Source organism: Phacochoerus africanus, chromosome 8 (genome assembly GCF_016906955.1).
Source record: "Phacochoerus africanus isolate WHEZ1 chromosome 8, ROS_Pafr_v1, whole genome shotgun sequence".
Taxonomy (NCBI): domain Eukaryota; kingdom Metazoa; phylum Chordata; class Mammalia; order Artiodactyla; family Suidae; genus Phacochoerus; species Phacochoerus africanus.
This window is the reverse complement of record NC_062551.1, coordinates 152,094,079-152,121,007: the sequence shown is the minus strand read 5'-3', so window position 1 is coordinate 152,121,007 and position 26,929 is coordinate 152,094,079. Positions and strand designations below refer to the sequence as shown.

The following is a 26,929-nucleotide window of genomic DNA, read 5'->3' as shown; positions in this document are numbered from 1 at the left end:
AATAAAAATCAAAATAAGCAAATGGACCTAATCAAATTTACAATCTTTTGCACAGCAAAGGAGAACTTAAAAAAAAAAAAAAAGACAATCTACAGAATGGGAGAAAATAGTTGCAAATGATGCAACAGAAAAGGGCTTAATCTCTCCAAATATACAAACAACTCATATGACTCAACAGCAAAAAATAAATAAAATAAAAAAAAATAAATAAAAATAAAAAACAGGCAGAAAACCTAAATAGACATTTCTCCAAAGCAGACATACAAGATGGCCAAGAGGCACATGAAAAAATGATCAACATCACAAATTATCAGAGAAAGGCAAATCAAAACTACAATGAGGTGCCACCTGACACCAGTTACAATAGCTATCATTAATAAGTCTGTAAATAACAAATGCTGGAGAGGGTGCGGAGAAATGGGAATCTTCTACACTGTTGGTGGGAATGTAAATTGGTATAACCACTATGGAAAACAGTAGGGAGGTACTTCAGAAAACTAAATATAGAACTACCATAGGATTCATCAGTCCCACTCTTAGGCATATGGCCTCACAAAACTTTCATTCAAAATGATACATGCATTCCTAAATTCACTGCAACACTATTCACTATAGCCACGACATGGAAACAACATAAATGTCCACTGACAGATTAATGGATTAAGAAGTGTGGTGCCTATACACAAAGGAATACTAGTCAGCCATAAAAAACAAACAAAATAATGCCATTTGCAGCAACATTGGAACTAGAGATTCTCATACTAAGTAAAGTAAGTCAGGAAGAGAAAGACAAATGCCATATGATACCACATACCTGGAATCTAATATACTGCACAAATGAACCTATCTATAGAACACAAACAAAAACCAATTCATGGCATAGAAAACAGACTTGTGTTTGCCAAGAGGGAGGGGGAAAAGGAGTGGGATGGACTGGGAGTTGTGATTAGTAGATGCATTTGGATTTGAAGTGAATAACCAATGAGATCCTGCTGTACAGCACGGCAGGAATATGATGGAAGATATTATGAGAAAGAGAAAATACATGATGGAATATGATGGAAGATATTATGAGAAAGAAAAAATATATATGCATGTGTATATAACTGGGTCACTTTGCTTACAGTAGAAATTGACAGAACATTGTAAAGCAACTATGGTGAAAAATTTAAAAATAAAATAATGAAAAAAAAAAACCCTCCATAAACTGTCACTGGTACCCGGCTCTCCAATTTATGACCATTTTTTTCCAACTGGGACCACATGCAAGAGGATTGAGCAGGATTCTATCATTTCTAGTTTTTGTTATAAAATTTTCTACCATGGCTCAGTTAACTTTAGGCTTGGAATGCTTGTCTTTCAAAAGCTGGCAATAAGTTTTTGAGAAAAAAATCACAACCACCATATTTTAACTCCAATATGGACCTTAGGAATAAACACCTGAGAGGATGTAAGGTAAGGGGGCAGCTTAAAGACAGAAAATATTTACATTAATTCCCCAAATCTGCTTTTCAAGATTTGGTTAGTTGTGGTCACACTCTCCTTCGTCCTGGACCAAGGTCAAGGTCTTGTTTCCTTAGGTGAACAAGTGAAACTGTTTCTCCATAGAAACTTGCCTATAAGTCAGGACACCACCTACCCTGCTTAATGGGGGCTAATCTGAAGCAGAAGCAGGAGAAGCCTACACAGTGATACCAAGCATGACATTCTTTCTGGCCAACCTCTGAGGCTACAACGGGTCTAACTTCTAACTCTTATCCACCATTTGGCACCACTTTGACCCAGACCATCTCAACAGGCCAGAAGCAAATCCCCACCTAAGGAAGGAAGCAGGAAGGAGGCAGATCACAGCTATGACTTTATGATGAGCTTTATGGTTTCCAAACCACTTCAAGTCCATTATTTCCTCTGATTTTTACAGCAATTCTTCCTTTACAGAAGCAATCATGATCCTCTTCAAATCTCCTGGATGAAAAGGCAAATGACTCACATACATCATAACTGATTTGCCCAGGGCCACACTGGAGATGGCAAAGCTGGGGTTTGGACCCAGGTTCCTCTGAGTGCAGTTCCTAGGACCTGTGCTCAGAGGCACTTCATGCTGTCCTCTCACTTCTGAGCAGGAGCCCCTGCCTTGGGGGAGGTGCCCATTCTCCCTTCTTTCCTTCCCCTCCCCCCCCCCACAACCTCATGCCCTGGGAACAGCACAGATGCGGTAGGTGACTGGGGAGACCATTGGGACCACAGTGAACTTGAGGCTCAGCTTCTCATTGTCTGGAGGCCTGAAGGAGAATTTTTGTAAAAGGGAAGTAAAGAAAACGAACAGCTCAGTCCTGGCCAGCTGCTCTCCAAGGCACGCCCGCTTCCCTGCAAGACAAAAGCGTAAAAGGAGTTACCTTCCTGGTGGTGTCTGTGCCCAGCAAGGACTGAGATCTTCTACCATGTCTGGCAAAGCCCGAGCCTGGGGCGGGCCTGCTGGGCCTGGGGCTTTATGGACTCGGCTTGTTAGATCCCAACCACCTGGGTTCACCCAAGCCCAGAAAGCATCAATCCCCAATCACACACTCCAGAGCCTTCAGGGGTGGGCAGGTAAGGCACAGGTGTGAAGGTTCAGGGTGTAGATGAAGGAAGGGAGGGGCCTGGGTTGACTGTGACTAGAAAGTGGCATTCAGCCTAAAGTCTTTCCAAAACCCATTAGCAAACAAACAACACAAGTGCAGACAAAACCCAAAACTCTGTGATAAGGTTTTCAATTCTTAAAGCTGTTGCAAAGTATAAGCAAGCCAATGTCAGAACAAGGTTCCTCAAGTACAAGGCATCTTTTCCTTGTGTCAGGTTTTCCTCCTTAATGGCTGGGACTCTCCCTGCCATGGCCCCTCCTGCAGGGCAGGCCCCTTCTCATCAGACTGCGCTCTGACCCCCACTCCAGGTCTCCGCTGCCCCCTCCCCTTCCTGAATGCCCTCCTTGCCCCACTTGGGCTACAACACCCCACACTGGTCTCTACCTCCATCTCTCTTCTGTGGGTCTGAATAACTTCCTTTCTCCCTAGTGATGCATATTCACTGCAGGAAGGAAAAAGAATTCTGAAAAGTATAAACACAATGAAAGAAGTCTTTATTCCCACAATCCCGACCAAACCCTTGCTAATGTGTTAACACATTTCCTCACTGTCCTTGTAAGGATTCTCCCGCAGTCACTGGGATTATCTCTGTGGTTAACACTGTGCGCTGCTTTGGCTACTTTGCATTTCCCCTGTAATGAAGTATTCTTGGAAAATCATTAATACCTGCATGCCTCAGTTTCGTCCTCATCCTGTAATGAGTTGTTGAGGAAATAAAATTAGAGAATATCAGCAAAAGTGTTTAATGAATGGGAATGCACTTCAGAATTATGCCAATATTGTATATTTTTGTTCCTGTTTCCCACCAGCACATGCCTAACCACCTCTGCTTCCCCATCCTTACCTCTACCCATCACAAATAGTACAATGAGGAAATCTGTTAAAATGGAACCAAAGCAGCTGTACTTAAACACCTAAGATTCTCTGAGAAGGATACAGGTTTTGTGACAAAATTGGACTCATAGAATATGGAACTAGGGTCAAAGTACTGGTCCCATCAGTAACCATACCTGGGTCACAAGTGAACCCTTTATTCTCACAGAACTAAACAATTCTGACTTGTCAAATATGTGAAATAATCTGTCTCCTGTGTTATGTGGTTATCAGTAAGACAGCAGCTATGACTTTGCTTTTAAAATCATGGAAATGAGGACATAGTTTCAAATCTTCATCCTGGATTATAGAAAACTTGAACTTTCTTCTTGTTGCTTCCACTTAATGGGGCATCACTAACTAACCAGGTCAATTAACTCATTAGTAAAATGGGAGCATTGACCTAGGGTTTTCAGGAAAATTTATTTCTAACCTCATCTCTGATGATTTGGTGATTTTTTTTTTTTTAATGAGGAATCAGCTTTTTGCCTTTCAGGAAACTATCTGCTGCTTTGTTGGATCAAGTGGGAAAAACTTAAATGAGGAAAGAAAATAGACATCTATTAAAACTCATTGTGCCCATGTCCTAATTACACACCTGATCGTCTTTTCCAAGCGAAGGGAAGGAGAGTACCACACCCCCTCTCTTCAAGGAAGCTGTCTTTACAATGTGCTGGATCAAGAATGAGGCAAAGCCACTCTGTGCCCAAGATGGGAGTGTGGTCAAAAAAAACACCTTGACACTTTAAGTCAGTGCATTTTTTGAGTTTTTAGTTCCTACACTGTTTAGTGAGCCCTCATTCTTCACAGCTGAGGGAATCCCCACACTTCTTGCCATCTCTGTATTTCTTTCTATTCAGGCAGAAAGACAGAGAATGAGACCACCTGATTGCAACAATGGCTCCAATTCCCTACCCACCCCTCTCTGTATTACATCATTTGCAGTGTGATTTCATAGCCTTTATAAAAATTTTAGTATTCTCCTTTCCCCTGGACTTGGGGCAGACCTTATGACCTGCCTGGGCTAAGAATGCAGTGGGAATAATTGTTGTCAGTTCCCAGCACGGCCCTTCAGAAGGCCCTTCAGTTCCCTTCTATTCTCCCTTTTGGGGGTCTTATCTTCAACCTGTACACCAGCTGGGCTAGCTTGCTGGAGGATGGGCAATAACTTGGCAAAGAGCCCCATTGTCCCAGCTGAGGTCATCCTGAATCAGTTTTCAGCTACCTGACCTCCTATTCAGGCAGTAGAGCCCAGCTTAGATCAGTTGAGACCTACGTCAACTGTAGACTTGTACATAGTAAAACATTCTTACTCTTAAAACACAGAGATTTCAAACTTTGTTATTTAGCAATATAATATCTGATACATATGATATGAACTAGGTGAATCATAAAATCCAAGGGCCTTTATGTGGGAAATGAGTTCTAATTGTGCAAGAAAGAGCACTAGATGAAAACTAGAAAAACTTGAGTCTAAGGCCCTAGGCTACCAAATTCTTAGGTACACGATCTTGGATAAGAAACAACTAGTATTCCTAGTTTCTTTAACTTAAGAAAGCAAACAGTTGTCCATTTCCTGTCTAATTGTTAACTGGGTTGTTTTAAGGCTTAAATGAGATAATTTGCTTGCAAATGAAATTTGTCATTATAACGGTGTATTCCCCCTATCATTAGCAAATGAAAATCCAAACCAAACAAAACAAACAAAAAAACAGTGAGGCAAGAATAATCACAATGCTTGGAAGACACAGTTGAAACTCTGTACTACAATATGAAATCTGAACCTCTTGTAGATAGGAAGTTTGGAAGGTATTCCTATATCTCAAATCTGCTTTCATGTCAGAAAGTGACTTGTCTAATGAGAGCAAAGTTGACACAAAACCAGAAGAAAAAAAGACAAAGATGATCTAATCAGAATCGGTCCAGTTACACTTTGGAGAGAGTCTTACAGCAGGAAAGCCTGGACTCCTGATCACATCTACATGGGTTCAAGTTCCAGGCCCCACCTTTTTGTACTAGTGGTATGATCAGAAAAATGGTACTATCTCAGAAAATCAATCTATTAAATTGATCATAAGAAAACTATCATGAAGTTCAGAGTGTCAACTCAGTGTAGAGGTTAATTACCTTTCTGGAGACACTGCTTGGAAGAGCACAGGCTTTAGTTGTTGATAAACCTGGTTGACATTGAGATTTAGTTCTGCCACCTCAGCTTTATGACTTTAGATGCCATAGTTGACCTGCTACGCCTCAGTTTCCTTATCTCCATTGTGGTGATAGGAATTTGAACTTTGTAAGGTTACACTCCAACACATGCTCATGAGATTTTTTTCTTCTACTGAATTCAATGTCATATATTCAGGGAAGAATGTTCAACACATAACAGGGACTCAGGAATTATTTATAGAAATAAGGAATTGGGAAATTACTTGGAACTATTGCTGCAATATACCTAACTCAATACCTGGAATGTACTAAGAGTTTTCCTCACTCATTTTACAATGAGTTAAAACACTTGTTCAGACCTGGCTGGCTTGGAAACATAAAGGAGAGTTTTCATGGCATCTTCTTTCATATCTTTGAAGTTGTACACCAAGAAAAAACATTAACTAGATTTTTAATGGGTCATTAGAATTTAAAAAGCAAAAGGACATATTCAAAGAGCACTTGTAGAGTTGAAGCCCACTGAGTTAAGCCTGTGGCACTTAGAGTCACTCCTGATGCCCATAATAAGAAGCAAGCAGCCCCTTTCCTTGCCCCTCCCCCACCTCCTTCTTAGAAATTGACTCTAGTTCTGTGTGAGTAGGTGGCCCTTTAAGAACTTGAGACATGTAAAAACTCTATAAAGCTGGAAAATGTCCAAACTTATTGTCTGAGCTTCTGTCCTCAGTGTTCTGGGGGCCAGAATAAGGTGAAGCTGACTCTCCATCAGAATGAAGCAAGGACTTAGGAAGTAAGGGCATCAGTCCTGGTGATGCTCTGCACAGGGAATCCTGGGGGCAAGCAACAGCAAGAGGGAGCCAGGCTAGGTAGGGCTAACCTGAGACCTTCCTGCTGAAGCAAAGCCCCACAGGGAGAAGAGTGGGGAAGGGCTGAGAGAGGGACTCCAGGTTCCCACATTCCTATTTATTGCCACTCACCTACTGAGAAAGGCAGAAAGGCTTCCCGTTTCTTAAACTTTCCATTCTCCAGAAAATGCTCTGGATTGAATGTGTCTGGGGTGGCCCACTCTGCGGGGTCCCTGTGCAGTGCAGTCAGATTAGTCATGATCATGGTCCCCTGGAAAAGACAGCAAAGACTCAGGCAAGGTTTGACCCACACAACACACCTGTGTAAAGGGGGAACCATTCCTAGGTCTCCCACCAAGGCTACAGTACCCTGAACTCCCTCAATCCCCTCAACCTACCATCTTCAGAACCCAACCCCTTGGACCCTCCCCTATGCCATGCACAGTCTACAATGATGGACTGGAATTGTCTGCAGAGTATGTTACCAGGGAGGTGTGACTACTCTTGACTGCAGGTGGATCTCTACAGGGACCTATCAGTGCAGGGCATGGAGTGAATGTGTGTGCATCAATGAGAAAATAATGTGACAGTGGCCAGTCATTTCTGTATCACAATCAACCCTGCTGCTCAGAGAAGTGACAAAAATGGCAGTTCTTCCAAGGTAAAAAAATGCCTCCTGTGTCTTGTTTCCTCCATTCTCTTCCCTCCGCAGTCCAGAGAAGGTTCAATAATAGATTCCCTTGCCCAAGAAAAGGAGCCAGGATCCTCCCAGCGACATAGCCAGGAACCCAGGAGTCCTTCTTACTGCTTCCTTTTCCCTCAGTCTTATCCAACCCTTCAGCAAGGCTGGTTTATTTCACTTTAAACTTCTCTTGATTCTGTCACCTCCATTTAGGTCCACCACTGCCACTTTGGTCTAGGCGTCCCCTTGATTGTCTCTACTCCCATCATGGCTGCCTAACTATGTCCTGTATCCTCTCTTTCCTCTTCCATTGTGCTGCACATGCTGAAAGCAGAGTGAGCTTTAAACAAGATTTAATCGTGTCACAGGCGTCCATTCACCATACCCTGAACTTGATAGATACCCTTCAGTAAATCCCATCTCTCTTAGACAAAAGGTGCATCACCTGAGCTCTGTCTGAGTCCCTCATTCTGCCTTCACTCTGACTATAGGGACCTTCCTTAAGTTGTTCAAACATGCCATGTATTCCCACTCATTTACAGGCTGTTCACCTTGCTTGGAATATACTTCATCTCTACTTTGCTACCAAGTTAAATCTTTATCATCCTTCAATCATCATTTCAAATATAACTCCATTTTGGGAGACTTTTCTGCCCACTCTTACTCCCACTCCCCATTCCAGGTGGCCTGCAACTTTAGAGAAGCCAGTAACATTTTTCCCCCAGGCAGTTATCATGATTTGTACTTATAAACTTGCATAATTATTTTACTCAGAGTTGTTTCCCCAGACATGAATATTTCAGGTGTTTAATGAATATCTGTTGAATTAATAATGAATAATAACTGCTATTTTAAGCATTTTCTCTACTAAGTACTAGGGTAAGTATTTACATGCTTGATCTCATTTTACGTCCACCTGTGATATAAGTTTAAATGCATTTTTACAAATAAAGAAAGTTCAGGAGGCTACATAAGGTATCCAGAGTCACACAGATGAAGAAACTAGAACCATGGTTTGACATCAAAGCTATGGCCTCTAAAGCATATAGTCAATGAGGTGAGATAACTCAGTCTCAAGGATGATTATTCTAGAAGATATTAAAAAAAAAACAGTGGTACAACCAGTCTTGAGCTGGGATAGTTCCCTGAAGCTAAATGAACCATTATCAAAATGCAAAGAACACCTCTGAAATAATTTAGACCTCAGCCTTCAACGACATGATGTCAGCCAGCTAGAAAATAATGAGTATGATAGCCACAGGAATAGGTGCTTGTCCTGGATTTGCAGGGACAATGACCAAGAGGTGTCCAAAGAGGAAGCTGCTCTGCATCTGCCTTGAGATCATCCCCAGTACGATACACCCAGAAGGACTTAGACAAACTGGAATGGATCCACAGAGGTTCACCAAGGTGGTAAAAAAAAGCACAGGAAGGGTAAATGTGCAGTGCGCAGAGAGGACACTAGGGGGCAAAGGAGAGCTGCCTGCCTAGATCTTAAGAGTGGTGAGCAGAGTGAGAGTAGGATTTCCTTTGCGAAGACAGGGAATTAATTTAACAGGAACACAATGAGAACTATTGTAGGGAAACTATTTTTAAAGTCAAAGTAAAGCAACTCCTGTGGAGGGAACATGGTGTAGTACAAAATAGAGGAGTCTAGGAATCAGAACAGGTCTACTTCTGGAACCCAATACTTGTTACTTTATAGCTGAGAGATCTTATGCAAGATTAATCATTCTCTGAGCCTTGGCTTCAAATTTATAAAATGAGAAAAGCAGAATTATTCTGAGGACTGATAAAGACATTTTGAAAGAGCCTGTATGGTCCATGGTACATAATCACTGCTTCATCAGCATTGGTCCCCTTCTTTCCTGCTCTGATACTTTGTACCGCTAAGTACTAAGAGAGAATTGAGGCTATCAGTAGGTCCCTAATTACCTTGGGCAGGTGGTATCCAGCCAGGGTGGTATCCTCTACCACCTCCCTGGGCACGTTCACGGGGAGGATGTTGCCTATTCTCTGCACCTCGTGGATGACAGCATTGGTGTAGGGCATGGACTCTCGAGCTGCTGTGCTTGGCTGCTGTGACTGGCCGAGCACCCTGTCAATCTCAGCTTGGACTTTTTCTGGAAAAGCAAAGGAGGTTCCATTATTCCATTAGTCCATAACTTTCTTTGAGCCTAGTTAAGCTAAGAAATGGAAAAACCAGGATCATGATGGCTAAATTTATAGTAGGCTCTATAAACTCTTGTTTCTCTGGGATGTATATAAGTAGAGGGTGGGCCCTGGTTTCAGACAAATCTGGTTGCAAATTCTTGCTTCTCAACAGTCTTGCTACAAATTACTCAAACTCTCTGAGCCTCAGTTTCCTTTTTTTATTAGTGAGGCTAAATCTACTTTTCTTTAGGATGTTTTGAGATTTACATATACGGACTTAAGGGGGTACCCAACAAATGAGAAACAAAACAAAACAAAAAACTGCTAAATCGTGCCCAGTATCCCTTTCCTTTTTTCTTTTTCCAACTTAATATAGATTCTAGCTGGATTTCTGGTTGCTCAGCTAAAGACTACATTTCCCAGATTCCCTTGTGACTGAGTTCTGTCCATAGGTTGTAAGTAGAAGGGCATTTAATGCCAGGAACATGCCCTTAAAAGGAGGCTGTGTGCCTCCTTCTCCTTCTTCCCTTCTTATTGGTAGGAAGTCATCCTCAGTGGTGAGCCATCTCTGAGAGTGCCTACAAGGGCGTTATTCTAGATACACAGAGCAATATGCTGGAAGGAGCTTGGACCCCAAAGGGTTCTGCAGATTCCAGACTAGATTTTTTTTTCACTTGACAGAGAAATAAACTTCCATTTTTTCTTATTGACCATTAAAATTTATTTACAATTTTGTTAAAATACACATAAAATACAATTTAACATCTTAACTATTTTTATATGTATACTTTAATGATGTCAAGTATATTCATTTTTGTGCAACCAATCTCCAGAATATTTTTACCTTGAACAATGGAAATTCTGCATCCACTGAACCATAATATCCCATGAATTCCTACCCCCAGTCTCTGACAACCACCATTTTACTTTTTGTTTCTTGAATTCAACCCCTCCAGATACATCATATGAATAGATTGTTCATTATATGTCTTTTTTTTGACTGGATTATTTAGTTTAGCATAATGTTTTCAAGGTTTAACCATGGGTAGCATGTGTCAGAAGGTTTCTTTTTAAACACTGAATAATATTCCAAGGCATTCCTCATTTTGTTTATCCATTCATCCATTGATTGACATCCATTGATAGACACATTCATCCATTGTTTCCACCTCTTATGCCATTTTAAGCCATTGTTATATTTGGAATGTCTAACAGAGAAGCCAAATCTATATCCCAACTTGGTGACTTTTCAACTTCAAACACACAAACAAACAAACAGTGATTCACAGTGACAAACACATTTTAAATCATGACTCAAGACATATAAACATGAATATATATACTGTAAAACATACATTTATGCACATATACAGGAAAAGAAATAAAATTTCATGGAAAAAACTTATCCTTAGTACACAGGAGTCGATCTGATCTTTTCTAATCTATTTTTTTTTTAATTTAGGAAAAAAATTTGGTCTTGATCTACTAAATAGATTTTATGTCATAATAATAAACTGTTACTCAGAGTTTGAAAAACTACACCCCAATGGATTTTATCCTTCATATGCTTAAACTGTTCTGGGGTGGGAAGAAAGAATAATGATTGTTAACAGTCACTGTCCTGGAAAGTACTACAACTTGTGGGGAAGATATTTAAACAATACATGATGAGTAAAGTAAGGGAGGTGCATTAGGTCATGTCTAGAGGAAGGAAATGACAGTAATTTCCTAGAAGAGAAAGTTTGAGCAGATTTTATTTTTTTCTTTTTACATTTTGTACCTGCAGCATATGGAAGTTCCTGGGCTAGGGGTTAAATGGGAGCTGCAGCTGAGGCCTACGCCACAGCCACAGCCACACGAGATCCAAGCCACATCTGTGGCCTACACTGTAGCTTGCAGCAACACTGGATTCCTAACCCACTGAGTGAGGCCAGGGATCAAAGCTGCCTCCTCACAGACACTATGTTGGGTTCTTAACCTGCTGAGCCATAACGGGAACTCTTTTGAGTAGATTCTTCAAGCACAGCTAAGTGGTTTACTGTGTAGAGAAATTAATGATATGCATTTTATCCTTCTACAGAAGAGATGTGATGGCTGAGAGGCACAAACAAGGACAATGCAAAGAAAAGGACATGTGCTTTAGTGAGGCCACCATGCAGTGTGGGCAGAGTTGAGGAAGGACAGGCAGAAAGAGGCACACCAGAGGATGTGATATACCAGATGAGGGCCTTTGAACACTGTCCACAGGGCGATGGAAGACATGAATTAAAAGGAGGGGAGGGTGTGCCCAGATTTCATATGCGAGTGGAATGGAGCTCTTTCCTGGAGCTCATGACAATGTCAGTGGACTTCACTCTTGCCCCCATGGACTTTACTTTCCCGAGGGTAGGGATCTGCTATGTGTGTGTTATGTGGACCCACCATAATCCTGACAGAAAAACTGAAGAAGTTGCCTGATGTCAAGTCCACTTGGCCCCGTGGACTCTCCTACCTGTCTCCCCATCCTACCAGGCTAGCCTCTGGCCCCACCTCTGGGTCAGTGTGTTCCAGAAGGCCCTATCCTGACCTGGGCCAAGCCCACCTATCAATGTGCTCACCTTGGATTTCGGGGTGCAGGGCCATGTAGAGCAGACCCCAGCGTAGTGTTATCAAAGTCGTGTCAGTTCCAGCAAACAAAAGGTCCAGGGTGCTACAGATGAGGTTTTCTTCATGGAAACTTGAAGTAGCATTGCCCTTATTCTAGAAATCACAATGATTATTGGTTTATTCTGATGTTCCTGGTGTTAGAACACACATGGGGGGGGGTCATCCTAGAGAGAATGTGGAAGGAGAGACCCCAGGAGAAAAGACTTGCCCTTGGCCATCTCAGAGGCAGAGGCTCATTACTGCCATATCATTAGCATCCTTCTGCCAAAGAGCTGGGAGCTTCTGTTACCATTGGCGGATGAAAATCAAGACAATTTTTTTTCACACCCGTAGTCTGGGAGATGCTATTAGAACACAGGAAAAACAGCCTGGGTTCCAATATTACCCACCTCATTCACTATCTGTGTGACCTGAGCAAATTACTAAACTTCCCTGTGTTTCAGTTTCCTGTTTCATAAAATAAAAATACTAACACAGACCCCTTAAGATAGGATTATGGTTATGTGAGATGGAAAGGTCATGTAGCCAGTCCTCAACAAATGTTTTACTGATACTGGAAAGAATAAATGGAATTTCTCTAAAGTACAGAAATTCACACATATCCCTATATCCCTGTTGATCATTTCCTTTCTAGGTTAAGCTTCTCTGATCCCAACAGTCATTCCTCACGGCACTGCAGCATCTCCAGCACCTTCCTCTAGAAGCTTCAATGCATCCACATTCCTCTGTGTGTGGTCCCTCACCTGCATGCCTTACAGTTAGTGATGTCTCCTCCTCAGAGGAGAAGTCAAGGTTCCTATTAATGTTTTGCTAATAAGGTGAAATAAGAGAGCAGATGGAAAGAAATCCACTTTTCTGTCTACTCCAGGAAAAGAAATAAATAATCCGAAGGTCAAACATGATGACTCTGATGCAGTAATTGGTGTGAACCAGAGGGCTTACTATGGTAAAGGCTATACATCCAATTTGGCTTTATTCCTGCTTCTTTCCTATCATGCAGGAAAGTGGATGATATGGGGATGAGAAAGGAAGGCAGTCTCTCCCACCTGAATGTAAAATCCAGCATCTGATTCAGTTTTACTTCTGTTCTGCACCAGGGAGCTGGGGGAAGGGGTAGGAAACTGGGCACCGGTCCAAGTAATAATGACATATTACTTGGATTTCCTTTTGTGTAAATCTCTTTCAGACATGGGAAGAGGCATAAACTATGAAAAGGCAGAACTTGGGCTTTGCCAGGCTCTATCTTTATTAAATATTAAAGCTCTATCTTTATTTCTAATTGTCTCATGAATTTGGAGTTAATGTTATTCCTACACCTGATTTTTACTCCCCTGTGATAGGCTGAATGATGACCCGAAAGATGTACACATCCTAATCTCTAGAATCAGTTCATGATATCTTACATGACTGAAGACACTTAGTAGATATAATTAAGTTAAGCATCTTGATATGGGAAGATTGCTCTGGATAATCCCTATGGGCCCAATGATACAATCACAAGAGTCTTTATAAGAGAGAGGCATTAAGGTCAAAAAGAGAATATATTAGGATGGTGGCAGAGAGGATGCTACATCAATGCCTTTGAAGAAGGAGGAAGGAACCATCAGTCAAGGAGTGCAGGCAGCCTCTAGAAGCTGAAATGTCAATCAAATGGGTTCTCGACTAGAGCCTCCAGGAGAAGCAGCCCTGACACTACCTTGGCTTTAGCTTAGTGAAACCACTTTCAGACTTCTGACTTCCAGAATCACAAGAGGATGAATTTGTGTGGTTTCAAGCCCCTGAATTTGTAATAATTTGTTACAGCAGCAATAAGAAAGTAGAATACCTTCATTTCCTATGTAAGAATTAAACACTGGAAACAACTCTGGCTTCCTCACCTTTTCTATTTCCTGGAGGTAAGCATCAATGAAGTCTCTTGCTTCAGCAGGATTCCAGTCTCTCCTGTGGTTTTCAATCACACGGGCAACAAACATTTCCAGCTTCTCCCAATCACTGAAGAGGGTTTGGTGGGGTCCAGGAAGGAATTTCATTATCCATGGAATGATATTGTAGAGCTGATTAAGAAAAACAAAACGATCATGGAGACGAGGTGGCGACAGTTTTCCACTATTGAAGACAATGATGATTTTCTCTTTCCATTTCCTTCCTTTGCTTACATTTAAGCCTTGGAGTCACCCTTGATTCTTCTTTCTCTCATGCCTATTCTTACCCCTCTGGCAAAGAAGTTCCACACTCTGTCCAAAATACAACCAGTCTCAGACCTCTTCTCACCCCTGCACCTGCTTCGTCATCCCTTGTACCGTCCACGGTCATTTCCCACCCGGATGCTGTAAAGCCTCCCACAGTTTTCCTGATTCTATCCCTGACCCCCTTCCCAGTCTATTTTCCACGGAGCTACCAGAGGGATCATTTAAGAGTTTAATCAGATCATTTCCATTTCTGGCTCTCAATCCTCCAATGATTTTCCATGGATTTAGACAAATTCCACACCATTCCTATCCTGGAGCTCTACGTGAGCCAGCCCCTTCCACTCCAGTGGCCTCCTCTTCCATCACTCCCGGGTCATCTCATCCTCTCTTACTCTTTCCAGCCCAGCCCCATAGGCCTCCGTGGTCACATAAAAGATGTTCTTGGCTAGGCCTTTGCTTCTGCTATTCTTTCCAGTGAAATGCTCTTCCTCTGGAATCTGTGTGACTCCAGCCCCTTCCTTGGTTGAGGTGCTACTCAGATGTCACCTGTTTAGACCTGTCTTACCTGATGAACCTATAATTCCTAGTACTCCTGTCACTCTCTTTCCATTTGCTCATCTTTTATTTCCCTTCATGGCAATTAACACTAGTATGTGTAATGTGTATATATATGTGTGTGTATAAAATATGCATATCTATTAACTATCTATCTATGTACCTACCTATTTATGTTAAGCATATATATGTATTTGTTTGTCATCCCAATATGATGTATTCTCTATGTGGGAAAATGTTTTTAATGAAATATAGTAGTTTTTGAATATATTTTCCATCATGATATCTGGAATAAAACAAATAGGATAACGTAATGCAAAATTGTCCAGAATTAAAGTGAAGCAGACATGCATTTGACTCTCAGCTCTGTTGCTTTTTAGCTATTAAGATTTTGGTTTTAATGATGATGATGGTAAAGATGATGATGTTGTCTGTTTAACTTGCTGGCTCCGGGGTTATTTCATGACCAAAAGACCTGAGATCTATGCAGAACTTAACACAGAGCCAGTGACCACCATGTGGGTTTGCTTACACATTCCCGAAATTGTTTACACACATCAAGATGCTTCATTTTGGAGTTCCCGTCATGGCTCAGTGGTTAACAAATCCGACCAGGAACCATGAGGTTGTGGGTTCGATCCCTGGCCTTGCTCAGTGGGTTGAGGATTCGGTGTTGCCATGAGCTGTGGTGTGGGTTGCAGATACGGCTTGGATCCTGAGTTGCTGTGGCTCTGGTGTAGGCTGGCGGCTACAGCTCCGATTAGACTCCTAGCCTGGGAACCTCCATGTGCCACAGGAGTGGCCCTAGAAAAGAGAAAAAAAAAAAAACAAAAAAAGCTTCATTTCATCTTTAAAGGATTGTTGTAATCATTACCCGAGATAAGGTATGTGCAGTTGCCCATCAAAGTGCCAGGTCTATTTTGGGTCTCTAAGAAATGCTTCTTACCCCTGCCCCACTGCCCCATTTTACCCTCAAATGAGTTTCTTTCCCTGGGAAGAGCTGGGAACTCACTGAAATTCCCATGGCTTCTTAGGTTCTATCCTAATAGGAGGGGATAAAACGGAATTGCTGAACTGGGGACTGCCATGATCAGAGGTGAGGATGAAGATCATTATTGATGTTAGAAATGCTCTTAGTCCACAGTAAATATTTAACAGAGAATTACCTCACCTGGCACCACAACAACGTCTGCAGATGCGTGACTTCACGCAGCAGCCTCAGCAGCTCCTGGAACTGATCATCCTGGTAGTCAAAGCGCTTCCCAAATGTGATGGAGCAAATGATATTGGAAACGGCGTTGCTGATTTTGAATTGAGGGTTGAAAGGCTGTCCTGGAGGCAAAGGAGGAGATGGACTCTTCAGATAGTTTCTATTTCTGCTGAGAGACCCCTCCACGTAACACATGACATACTGACTACAGAACCACCTCTGAGATTGTGGCCCCACAATCCTACACATTGTGGCCCCTACATCCTGACAAACAGCAAGTCCTCAGTCAATGCCTGGGAAGTCAAAGTGACGGCCAGCATTTAAAATCAGTAATGCATACAATACTCATCTTCTTGTGCTTAATTCTCAAGCTCCATGGCGGCAGGTCATGGTTAACTGTGCGCTCTTATCCCCTCTGTGCCCTACACAGTGCTAGATGTAGGACAGGCATGTAGGAACTTGAAGGAGCCCAAGTCCCCAGCACCTGTCCCATGACACACTCACCATTCTCCTCTCCTATTGCTTGGGTGAGGTATTGAGCCTCTTCCTGAATGCGTTCCTCTAAGTTCTTTTTTCCTAAACCAAAGTTCCTTAGTGTTGTAAGGGTGAACCTTCTTTGCTCCTTCCATACCTGGCCACTGGAAGTGACCACTCCTGGGAAAAGAAAACCAACATTATGAAAATGAAGTCAACAAATGCCGTGTAATACAGTACCAGATGGGAGGAAGGAGAAGAGCATCAAGGTACTTGCAAACTGTTCAGAGAAATAGTCCCAAAGCAGTGGGTATAATGGTGATAATTTACTGATTGTTTGCAATGCCAGGCACTTTGGTATTTTTAATGCATTATTTAAGTTAGTACTCACAGAAACTCTCTGAGCTAGGCCCTGTCATTACTGTCAACTCCTCCCTCCCACAATTTTGTTCATGAGAAAACTGAGGCACATGGGATAAAAGTAAATTCTGCAAAGTCACAGAGTTTGTAAGTAGCTGACCTGATATTGAAATTCATTTCTGCCTGAATCAAAAACCCAAGCTTTGATTACTTGCCACATAAGTATATTTAAGTATTTCTTATGCTACATAGTAAGAATGCACCCAGGAATATACACAAGGAGTCAAGGCTTCAACCCCCAGCTGGAACTTAAAAGATACATGAATGACTCCAAAAAACAAAACAAAACAAAACAAAAAACCCCACAAAAACCAAGGAAACAAGAAGTCAGAACAAAACAGCCAAGGGAGGAAAAAAAACCCATCTTAGTATGTTCAATAGAGCATCATTTGTTGCATAACATAGGTGAGGCCACATTCCTTTCAAGTCTTCACTTTCTCTCTCTCTCTTTTCTTTTTTCTTTTTTTTCTGTATTTTTAGGGCCACACCTGCAGCATATGGAGGTTCCCAGGCTAGGGGTCTAATCGGAACTGTAGCGGCTGGCCTACGCCAGAGCCACAGCAACACCAGATCCGAGCCAGGTCTGCGACCTATGCCACAGCTCACGGCAACGCCGGATCCTCAACCCACTGAGCAAGGCCAGGGATCAAACCCATAACCTCATGGTTCCTAGTCGGATTTGTTTCTGCTGCGCCATGACGGGAACTCCAAGTCGTCACTTTCTGAACACTTTTCAACTCCTTCTAACATCTGGCCTTGGTCTCCACCATCTCAAAGAAAGGGCCCTCCCTGCTGTTCGATCCAGGGTCCTTTCAACCTCATCTTGCTATCTCGACAGCATAGATGCTTCCTTTTTCAAACCCTCTCTTCCATGGTGCTCAGGAACCAGAGTCTCCAGATTTTCCTCCTGATTCTTTGACTGCGGATAATTTTTTTTTGTTAACTCATCTTCTATCAAATTCTGAAATGAACAAGTTCTTCAAGACTAGACCTTGGAGTTCCTGGTGTGGCACAATGGGTTAAGAATCTGACTGCAGGGGCTCAGATCCGTGCAGAGGCACAGGTTCGATCCTTAGCCCAACACAGTGGGTTAAAGGATCCATCATTGCTACAGCTATCACTAGTATTCAATCCCTGGCCTGAGAACTTCCATATGCTGCAGATGTGACCATTAAAAAAAAAAAAGCCTAGATCTGAAACCTCTTCTCTTCCTATCCCATTCTCCAATTCTGGGAAAATCTCATTATTAACTCCTAAAATTTGAAATAACATCTATTAATGCTGAACCTCTATTTCAGTCTCTCAGCTCCAGACATATATACAAGTATCTACTGACTCTATTAACTTGAAGGCATTTCAAACTCAGCATATCTGTGACTGAATTCAGGGTTTCCTCCATACAACTTCCCACCCATCCCAGCCAACACCTTGTCCTCCTCCAAATGTTTCTTCTTCCCATTTGGGTGTCCACCTCAAAACCTCATTCTCCCCCTACATAGGTCACCATGGTTTAGTGGATTTACTTCCTGAATATCTTAAATCCATGTATCTTCATAGTCACTATCCTGGTCTAACCCACTGCACTGTCATTTTCTGCCACTTCCCTTATCCAAGCCACCAGCTTCTCTAACCTAAAGTGCTTCAATGGTCTCTTGTTCTCTTTATTCCATTCTTGACATTGCAGCCTAGATAAGTCTTTGAAATATACAATGTAAGTATGATGATTCCTTTCTACACTTAGACCATTAAAGAGCTTCCATTGCTATTAGGAAAAAAACAACATCTTTAACAAAAACTTGCATGAACTATTCCTGGCCAAACTCGGCTACTTCATCTCTTTTTAATTACTCCATTTAATCCCTGTGTTTTCCATACTGGCCACTTTTCAATTCCTCAGTTCACTGCCCTTCTCCCACCTCGGACACTTTTCATATTCTATTCCCTCTGTCTGTTTGCTTCCTCACTTTATTAAATTGTCACCTATTTCCACTAGCTTATCCTGAGTCTCAAGACTAGATTAGATGCCACTAACAAGTGTACCCTGTTCTTATCTTCATCATATTAATGCCTTAAATTATTAGAGTAATTGATCCTGATTTCCTGAATAGAATGTAAGTTACCAAAAAAAACAAGGATTTTATCCTTTTACCTTATGGTAATATCACTGGTGTCTAGCACCAAGCTTCACATGGCAGATAATAAATAAAGTGAATGGATGAAGGGCTAATGGATAAAACATTTCAAAGAGTAATTGAGAAGCAGCTGGAAAATATGGCGCTTTGGTGGAGGAATAGACTTGACCTTTTCACTAGATTTTTAAATGTGTGAGTTTAATTAATGATCATTTTAAGTATTTATGCCAAACCCTTCTAACATAGATGGAAGGTTTGAGACACCTAGTGGGGCACAGCCTTAACAAGAGAGATGGATTAAGGAACCAGAGGCAGAAGGGTCACACAATCAGCAGGAGGAAGCAGATACACATCCATTTTTCTAGGGGATGAGATTTGAAAGGGAAGCAGAAAGAGGAGAATGCATGGCCTATTCCTCTGCTTAAAAAACATATCAGTGATGTGCTACTTATTTATCAAATATCCAGAGTGAGGTCATACAAGTGACAAATCCCTGACACCAGTGCTGACCCTGCCAGGTCCCTGAGGGAGTCCCTTCAACAGGGAAATATAGGCACTCGGTTTCCTTTAGGGCCAAGAGTTTTATGAAGGGCCTGTTCCCCGGGAGTTTGGAGGATTACAGTCTCACAGGCAGCTTTCACCGACCACAGGCTATCAAACACACATGTTACATTAGTCCAGAAACTCACCTTTGTTCTTAAAGACACGATTTTGGATAGGGAGTATGGGGCGGTTTGCAAACTTTTGGTTTTGATGGACAAGAACTTCTTTGATTAAAGGCAATCCAGTTACAACAACTGCGGATAAGGCACGTAAATCCAGGCTAAAGACGTTTCCATATGTCTTCACAAACTGAAAAATAGTTAAAATTGCCACAGATGAATATGCACATGTCTATGTGTCTAAGAATGGAGGGTGTGTGTAGCTTGTGTGTGTGTGGGTGAAGTTTGAACTGAGGGGAGTCTGGTTGTATGTGTGTGTGTGCAGTTTGGTCTGATGGGAGTGTTTCTACCTGTTTCCATATCTCCTCCTCTCAACTAGATTTGGATTGAATCTACTACAGGACTTGGATATTCCTCATAAACATTCATTCATATGCTCAACCTCCTCAAATTGAGGGAGCATCTCCTGTGTGTCCTAAGAACCAGGTGTAAAGCTATCACTATAACACAATCAACAAGGTCTCTAACCTCAAGCATCTTAGAGTCAAGTGAAGGCAGAGAATTCAGCATTTGTGACTCACCAGGGAAGGCTGGGATGTGTTGAGTGAATGTCTGGTGGAGGGAGCATGGACTTGTTAGTAAATCACATCTGTTTGACCAGGAGAGAATGTCCCCTTCCTCAACACGTTCTAGGTGACAGAAAAATCACCCTTGGGCTGGTCCAGGCATGGAGATGAGCACACAAGCTCCATAGCCATGTGCACATCTTAACTCATGGTTGAAGCTCTGAGCTCTTAGAACAGTTGTTTCACTTGTTTTCAGCCTCAGCTCCCCAGCTATAAATTCAGAAAACTTTTCCTCCCTCAAACAGCTCTGCGAGGAAGAAATTGAGAGCAGCAATGTGAAAGGCATTTTGTTTCCTGGTACCTGGACGACAGCCACTCAAGACTCTGGGGAATGAATGGGCCCTGAGTGCAAGGAGATATGGATGCACTTGCTCATGGTGACATGGAGGACAGGATGATGTGTAAGAGAGGCTCACGTGTTCATAGACAACCACATGCACTGGGTGCTATGCTAAGCACCTTTCATATTATATCTCATTTAACCCCACAATCTCTTTATGGTAGTAATGACTTGCCTCCACTATTATAAGGTAAATGAGTCAGAACAGAAATAACTTAACCAAGGTGACAAAGCTACTGGATGTTGGGGGAAATTTGGCAGGCATTATGTAAGATTTAAGGACAAATCCATGAACCTGAGATGGTGATAGTACCTTAGGTTTAGTGGGAGTGAGAGTGAAAGTGAGAATGAGAGTGAAGGGGTAGAGAGAGGAAGAGAAAGAGAGAAAGAGAATAGAAGAGTGTGTTTTTTTGTGTGTGTGTTGTGTGCAGTATGTACAAGGATCACTTGGATGCCAATTAATGATCATTAATCAAAATCTTTCCTGACCTGTTTAATCCAAGAGATGAATCTAAGACCCTGTCCCTGCCTCTAGTCTGCAGGGCTGTGTCTAGCTGGCAAACAATTCTTATCATTACCATTCTGTACTATAAATTATTTGATGGGAGAAATTCAGGAAGCAGAAAGGGGTTCTGGGCTAGGATATGTTCCTGGAAAGAATACCTCTGTTGAGTAGGGTTATGGAAGATAAGACTGACAAGGTAAGATAGACCAAGGATGCTTTAATTTCAAGTGCAATATTTTGAATCTTGTTTTGTTTGCAATTAGAAATTTGAATAGAAGAGGTAATGTGAGTGCTTAATAACTTGGATTCTGAAGTCATACAAAAGTATTTGTGTCCAGCTTCTGCTAATTACTTTCTATGTGATTTTTGGTCAAGATACTTAACTTCATGTGTCTTGGTTCCCAAATCTATAAAATGGGTTCCCAAATCTATAAAAAGAAATCTCAGGGATATTACTAGTTCCCAACTTTAGATGGTGATAAGTATCCATAATACCAAAGTTAATAATAGAATTATTTATTGTTATTGATATATTTGAGGGTGTATTTTAGCAAAAGGACTCTGGTAAGGTATGGACAAAGGGAGGGAGGGAAAGTGGGCAGAGAGTAGACTGATGGAGCCCATGCAGCTGTCAAGCCAGACAAGCGATGCTTGGTGTGCAACCAACCACTGGCTTCCCTTGAGTTTGTTACTATAAACTTTTGAAGAAAGGGTGAGAGTGGTAGATGTAAAATAAGCATCAACCATGTTCTAGGCACCCTGGCAGTAAACCGATATTGATGGATCCATTTGATTCTTATCATAACCCTATAAAGAATTCCCAGTTTTCAAAGAAAGAGGCACAGAGATTTGGTGTAGCTAGTGGGCAGAGAGCTGGGCTTTCTCTAAGTCTCTCTGTCTTATGCTTAAATGAAGGCATGAAGATATTCTCTCTTCTGAGTGATGGAGCTCCCTAAGCATTAGCTGGCCACATGACTTCCCAGTTGGAAACCACATTTCCCAACTTCTTCAGGTGTACCCATGGGACGTCAAAAGTGGTGACATATGCATCCTCTGGGTCCTGTCCTTGTATGAAAGTTGCTTCTCACCATCTCCTACTTGCCTCTTTCCATGGACGGGAACTCACACATGATGATACTGCAGGACCAGAGCAGGAAGATAGAAGCACTGCAGTTTTTGGATGACCTTATGGTACAAAGCAGCCTTCCTATCTTGGACATCCTGCCAACATCTAAACTCATTTGTGGGACAGAAATAAGTTTCAATCTTTTTTACACCATTGAATTTGGGGGTCTTTTTGTTACAAGGGTTTAATGTATACCCTCACTAATATAGTCATTCACTTTATCTACATTTCCCCACCTTAATCCAATTAGATTTTCTCTTATTTACATAAATTCTCCTATAATAAGCCATGTAGCTATGGTGGAGAAAGTTTAAAAAATGGGAGGAAAAATAAGAAAGGCGCCCCTCATGCCACATAAATAGGCCAAATTCTTCACTGCCCTCTCCTGTGTTTTAGCTCATTCCACTCCCACCCCCCATTTATTTTATTTATTTATTTTGCTTTTTAGGGCTGCAGCTGCAGCATATGGAAGTTCCCAGGCTAGGGGTCTAATCGGAGCCATAGTTGCCGGCCTATACCACAGGCATGGCAACACAGAGTCTGAACCATGTCTGTAACCTACACCACAGCTCAAGCAATGCCAGATCCTTAACCCACTGAGCAAGGCCAGGGATTGAACCCACAAACTCATGGTTCCTAGTTGGATTCATTTCTGCTGCACCACAATGGGAACTCCTCACTTCCCCCCATTTAAAAATCTCCTGTCTCCTTTACTCAGTGCCTCTTGCCTAATATGACTTTCATGTTCAGCTGAATCAATTTGAACATTCTACAGAGGCTATCCCCAGGGTTTCCCATCCACAATGATCCCACCTAATGTCATCTCATTTGGTTACCAAAGGCTATACTGCACATTTCATCACACACTGTCTTGTACTGTGCCTGCCACATGATAAGCGCTTCATAAATGTCTGCTGAATAAATGAACCCTGAAAAAATCATTTATCCTCTAATTATGTCAAGAAAAGTCAGGCAGCATATGTAGAGACTGCGTCTAGGAGTCAAACAGTCCTGGGTTCGAGCTCTTGTTTGGCCATTATTAATTTTGAATAACTTAGCAAATCACTTGACAGTATTCAGTGGTAAAATGGAAGAAATCTCAGATGATGCCTAACTTGCACGTCTATTGCCAAGATTAAATGAAAATGAACATATAAATCCAGATACAAGACCTAGAATATAGTTGGTACTTAATGTCTCTAAATTGCTAGAATATAAATTTGATTATATTCACACCATTCATTCACACCATTTCACTCCATTTTGTTTTAAAATCAAAAATATTAAAAATGCAAGCCTATATAAAATACAATTTAACAGTTCTGATGAAAAAATCTTTGAGCCAGGGATAAGACCCTAGCCCCAGTTTCATCCCTGGCCAATTTCATGACATTAGGCAAATGAGTTATCCTCTCTAATCATATCTCCCTCAGTGGTAAAACAAGGGTCAATATCAAATATTTGATTCCAGACAACAGTGAGGGAAAGCGTCCCATTTTATTCCTCCCACTCATCATGATACTAATTGGCACAGATTAAAAAGATCTTCATCCGATACAATCCTGCTTTTTCTAGCCAAAGCGTGAGAAAAAGAGTGGCCCACCTGGACAGAACCTTTCAACCTTTCTACCATCCTGTTCTGGAGGCAAATAACATGAAAAACATGTGACCCTCACCCACCCTTATGGGGGGGCAGGGGAGGGAGGGTACTGCAATGGAGAATATGGGTGGAAACCCGTCTTCACTAGCTGACCTCTGCAGCTAGTTGATGTCCTTCCCCTGCTGTGTCTGTGAGCTAAGTTGTGACTGTCACCCGAATGGCAGGACAAGATTCCTTGGAGCATTTGGGGGCAAAATTCTTATTTCTACCACTCTGCAGAAATAAGGGGGTTCCTCTTCCCCATGGAGCAGTTATGAGTAGGTCTCTGACTTCCTTCCTCCCCTGTAAAATGAAAAACACTATGCCACTCACTCTTTTGTCCCCATCCTCTCCAGCCTGCATTGATGAGAATATGGGTTGAGTCCTGTCAGGGTGGACAACACTTAAGTGGGTTAGACCAGAATAGCATTGCAGAAGCATTGTAACCTAAATTGACATGTGAACCACAATCCACACAAATGAGCATTCTGAACACAAAAAGATTGACCATCTACTAAAATGAAGATTTACACAAATTCAGAATCATATAACTAAATACCCCAAATGTCCAAATATAATCCAAAATTACCCATATTTCCAAGAGCCAGAAAACACGAACTGGAATAAGTTGAAACAAATACAAAGATGATAGAAATGTTGAAATAATAGGATAAAGATTATAAAGCAGCTCTTATAAATATGTTTCAAAGTTTCAATAAACAATTACACTCTCAAAAAAATTAAAATTTAGACAGTCTTAAAGTAACAGAAAATATATATAAGAAAAAAGAGAAATTTTGGAACTTAAAACTACAATAACCTAAACAAAAAAAACTTCAACGTATCGTCAATGATAGACTGATAATGACAGAACAATCAGTAAAACTGAAAACATCAATGGAAAGTATCCAATCTGAACAACCCAGAGAAAATAGACAGAAAAAAGGGCAAGAACTGGGTCTCAGGGACCTATGTTATAATAATAAAAGATCTAACACTTGGGCCACAATGCCCAACAGTCCTAGAAGGAAAAAAAAAAAAAAGTGAACTTGGAAAAATATTTGAAGAAATAATGGCTGAAAAATTGTCAAATTTGGTAACAGAAAAACCATAGATCTAAGAAGTTGAGAGTGAACCCAGTAAATTCAAAGAATTCAACACCACGACCTACCATAATTTAATTTCTGAAAACTAAAAATTATATAGATTAATCCTGTCACTTAGTGGTACCAATTTGAGTATTTCTCCCAGAAAGTGATAAAACTTTCTACATCTATAATTGAGTTAATACTAGACTTGCATTTAAAGTACTCCAGGCGTTTCTAGAGTAAAGGGAACTATTATTTGCTGGGAACCTACTATATTAACAATGACTATTCACTGTTTCATTTAATTTTCACAATCACCTACTACAGGTAGGTACCTTGTTTATCAGCAAGATACCTATGCTGAGAGGCAGGGAAGCAGCTGAGATCATTGAAGAAATGTTGAATGCAGAAGGGAATTTTAAGGAACTCAGCAAGGCCAGTTAGGGAGCCCTGATGTGAGATGATTATAAATAAGTGGAAAGAGGCTACAAGAAGGGTTCCAAGTGGCTCCTTAAGGAGTCTGAATTCTGGGAAGCAGCAGGAAGCACTGAAAAGTCTAAGTAGAGGAATGACACTTTCTGTCTTCTTTTTTTTTTTTTTAGTGCCACACCTGCAGGCATATGGAGGTTCCCAGGCTAGGGGTCTAATTGAGCTGTAGCTGCCAGCCTACACCACAGCCACAGAAACCCTGGATCCCAACCGCATCTGTGACTTAAACCACAGCTCACCGCAATGCGGGATCCTTAACCCACTGAGTGAGGCCAGGGATCGAACCTGACTCCTCATGGATACTAGACAGATTTGTTTCCACTAAGCCAAGACAGGAACTCTGGAATGACACTTTTAAATGATTACTTTAGTGAAAGTGGACTGCAGGGCAAGGAGGCTGAAGGTCACGGGCTCAGGGGCTCAGTCCTTGTGGTGATGGGAGAATTCAGCTGAAAAGGCAAGAATTTAGGAAACCGTGTCATCATTTTACACTTGGGAAATGGAAACTCCAAGAGGGAAAGTATAGGATTTTTTCCCTCCCAAGGATAATAATATTACATTACAAAGACCTATGGATCATATTATAAATAGGATGTTCGAATAGCAGGAAACAAGACACACGATTAAATGACGTGAAGAATGTAGGTGTCTGACACACTTAAGCAGTAACAATATTTCACTCCTAGAAAGGGCAGGTGGAATCATGTCAGTTGATGGTGAGGAGAAATGGGCTTAAAGCCTAGTGTACCTGCGTTCCCGCTTTAGTGTCAGAGCCCCCCTCCTTCCGCCCTCAGTACCCTGCAGGTCAGGGTCAGGACTCGGCCAGGCACCTTCGCCCGCTCCTACCCGCTGAAGTGACAGGTGTCCCTTCTCAAAGTCCAGATGGAAGAGGTTGCCCACGAAAGGCAGGCGCAGAGGCCCAGGCGGGTAGTTCTTTGGGCGCCGCTTTTTGAGGAAATCGGCAAAGAAGAGAAAGGCGACGGCACCCAGCAGGAGAGTGCTGGGATGGAGAGCTGTCCAGAGAGCCTCTGCCAGGGAGCCCAAGGCCGGGGTCATGGTTGCGAGTGTCCTGCTCTTCCGTGTTCTGAGGCAAAAGTGATACCGCCGGCCCTCCGCCTCTGAGTTCCCAGCCCCGCCCACCTTCCAGCACCCGCCCCTCTCCCCGGCTGCCTCTGGTGCCTCTTCCTCCCCGCCCCAGGCCCACCCCGAGCTGCGACACCTGCTTGCTTTTCCGGTGCGAGAGGACAAAGGTTCCCGTTGGTCTCTCCCAGTGCGCTCTCAGCAGGGTCTCCCCTCTCCTCCCTTCCCAGGCCCTACCCCTCTCCTAGACCCGCCCTGCCCTTTCTGGCCTCTCACTCTGTGGCGTACCTTCTTGCAGTACGTTCCCGCCCTGCGCTTACCTACCTCCTTCCCCACCCCACTCCTCCAGAGCCCCTCCTCATCAGTGCCTCACCCACTGGGACACCCTTGTTAGCCTAACACGGCAGGGC

General features: G+C 42.1%; 1 protein-coding gene across 1 annotated transcript; it reads right to left on the bottom strand.

The window, feature by feature from the left end:
* Positions 1-1,854: 1,854 nt before the first annotated feature.
* LOC125132065 (cytochrome P450 2J2-like) lies at positions 1,855-26,556 on the bottom strand. The gene is made up of 9 exons (XM_047788867.1): positions 26,286-26,556; positions 19,654-19,816; positions 16,443-16,592; positions 15,900-16,060; positions 13,862-14,038; positions 11,936-12,077; positions 9,120-9,307; positions 6,635-6,773; positions 1,855-2,367 (listed from the first exon to the last, which is right to left on the bottom strand). The coding sequence occupies exons 1-9, from the start codon at positions 26,493-26,495 to the stop codon at positions 2,189-2,191; spliced, it is 1,509 nt and encodes a 502-aa protein (XP_047644823.1). The 5' UTR covers positions 26,496-26,556; the 3' UTR covers positions 1,855-2,188.
* Between the last annotated feature and the right edge of the window lie 373 nt (positions 26,557-26,929).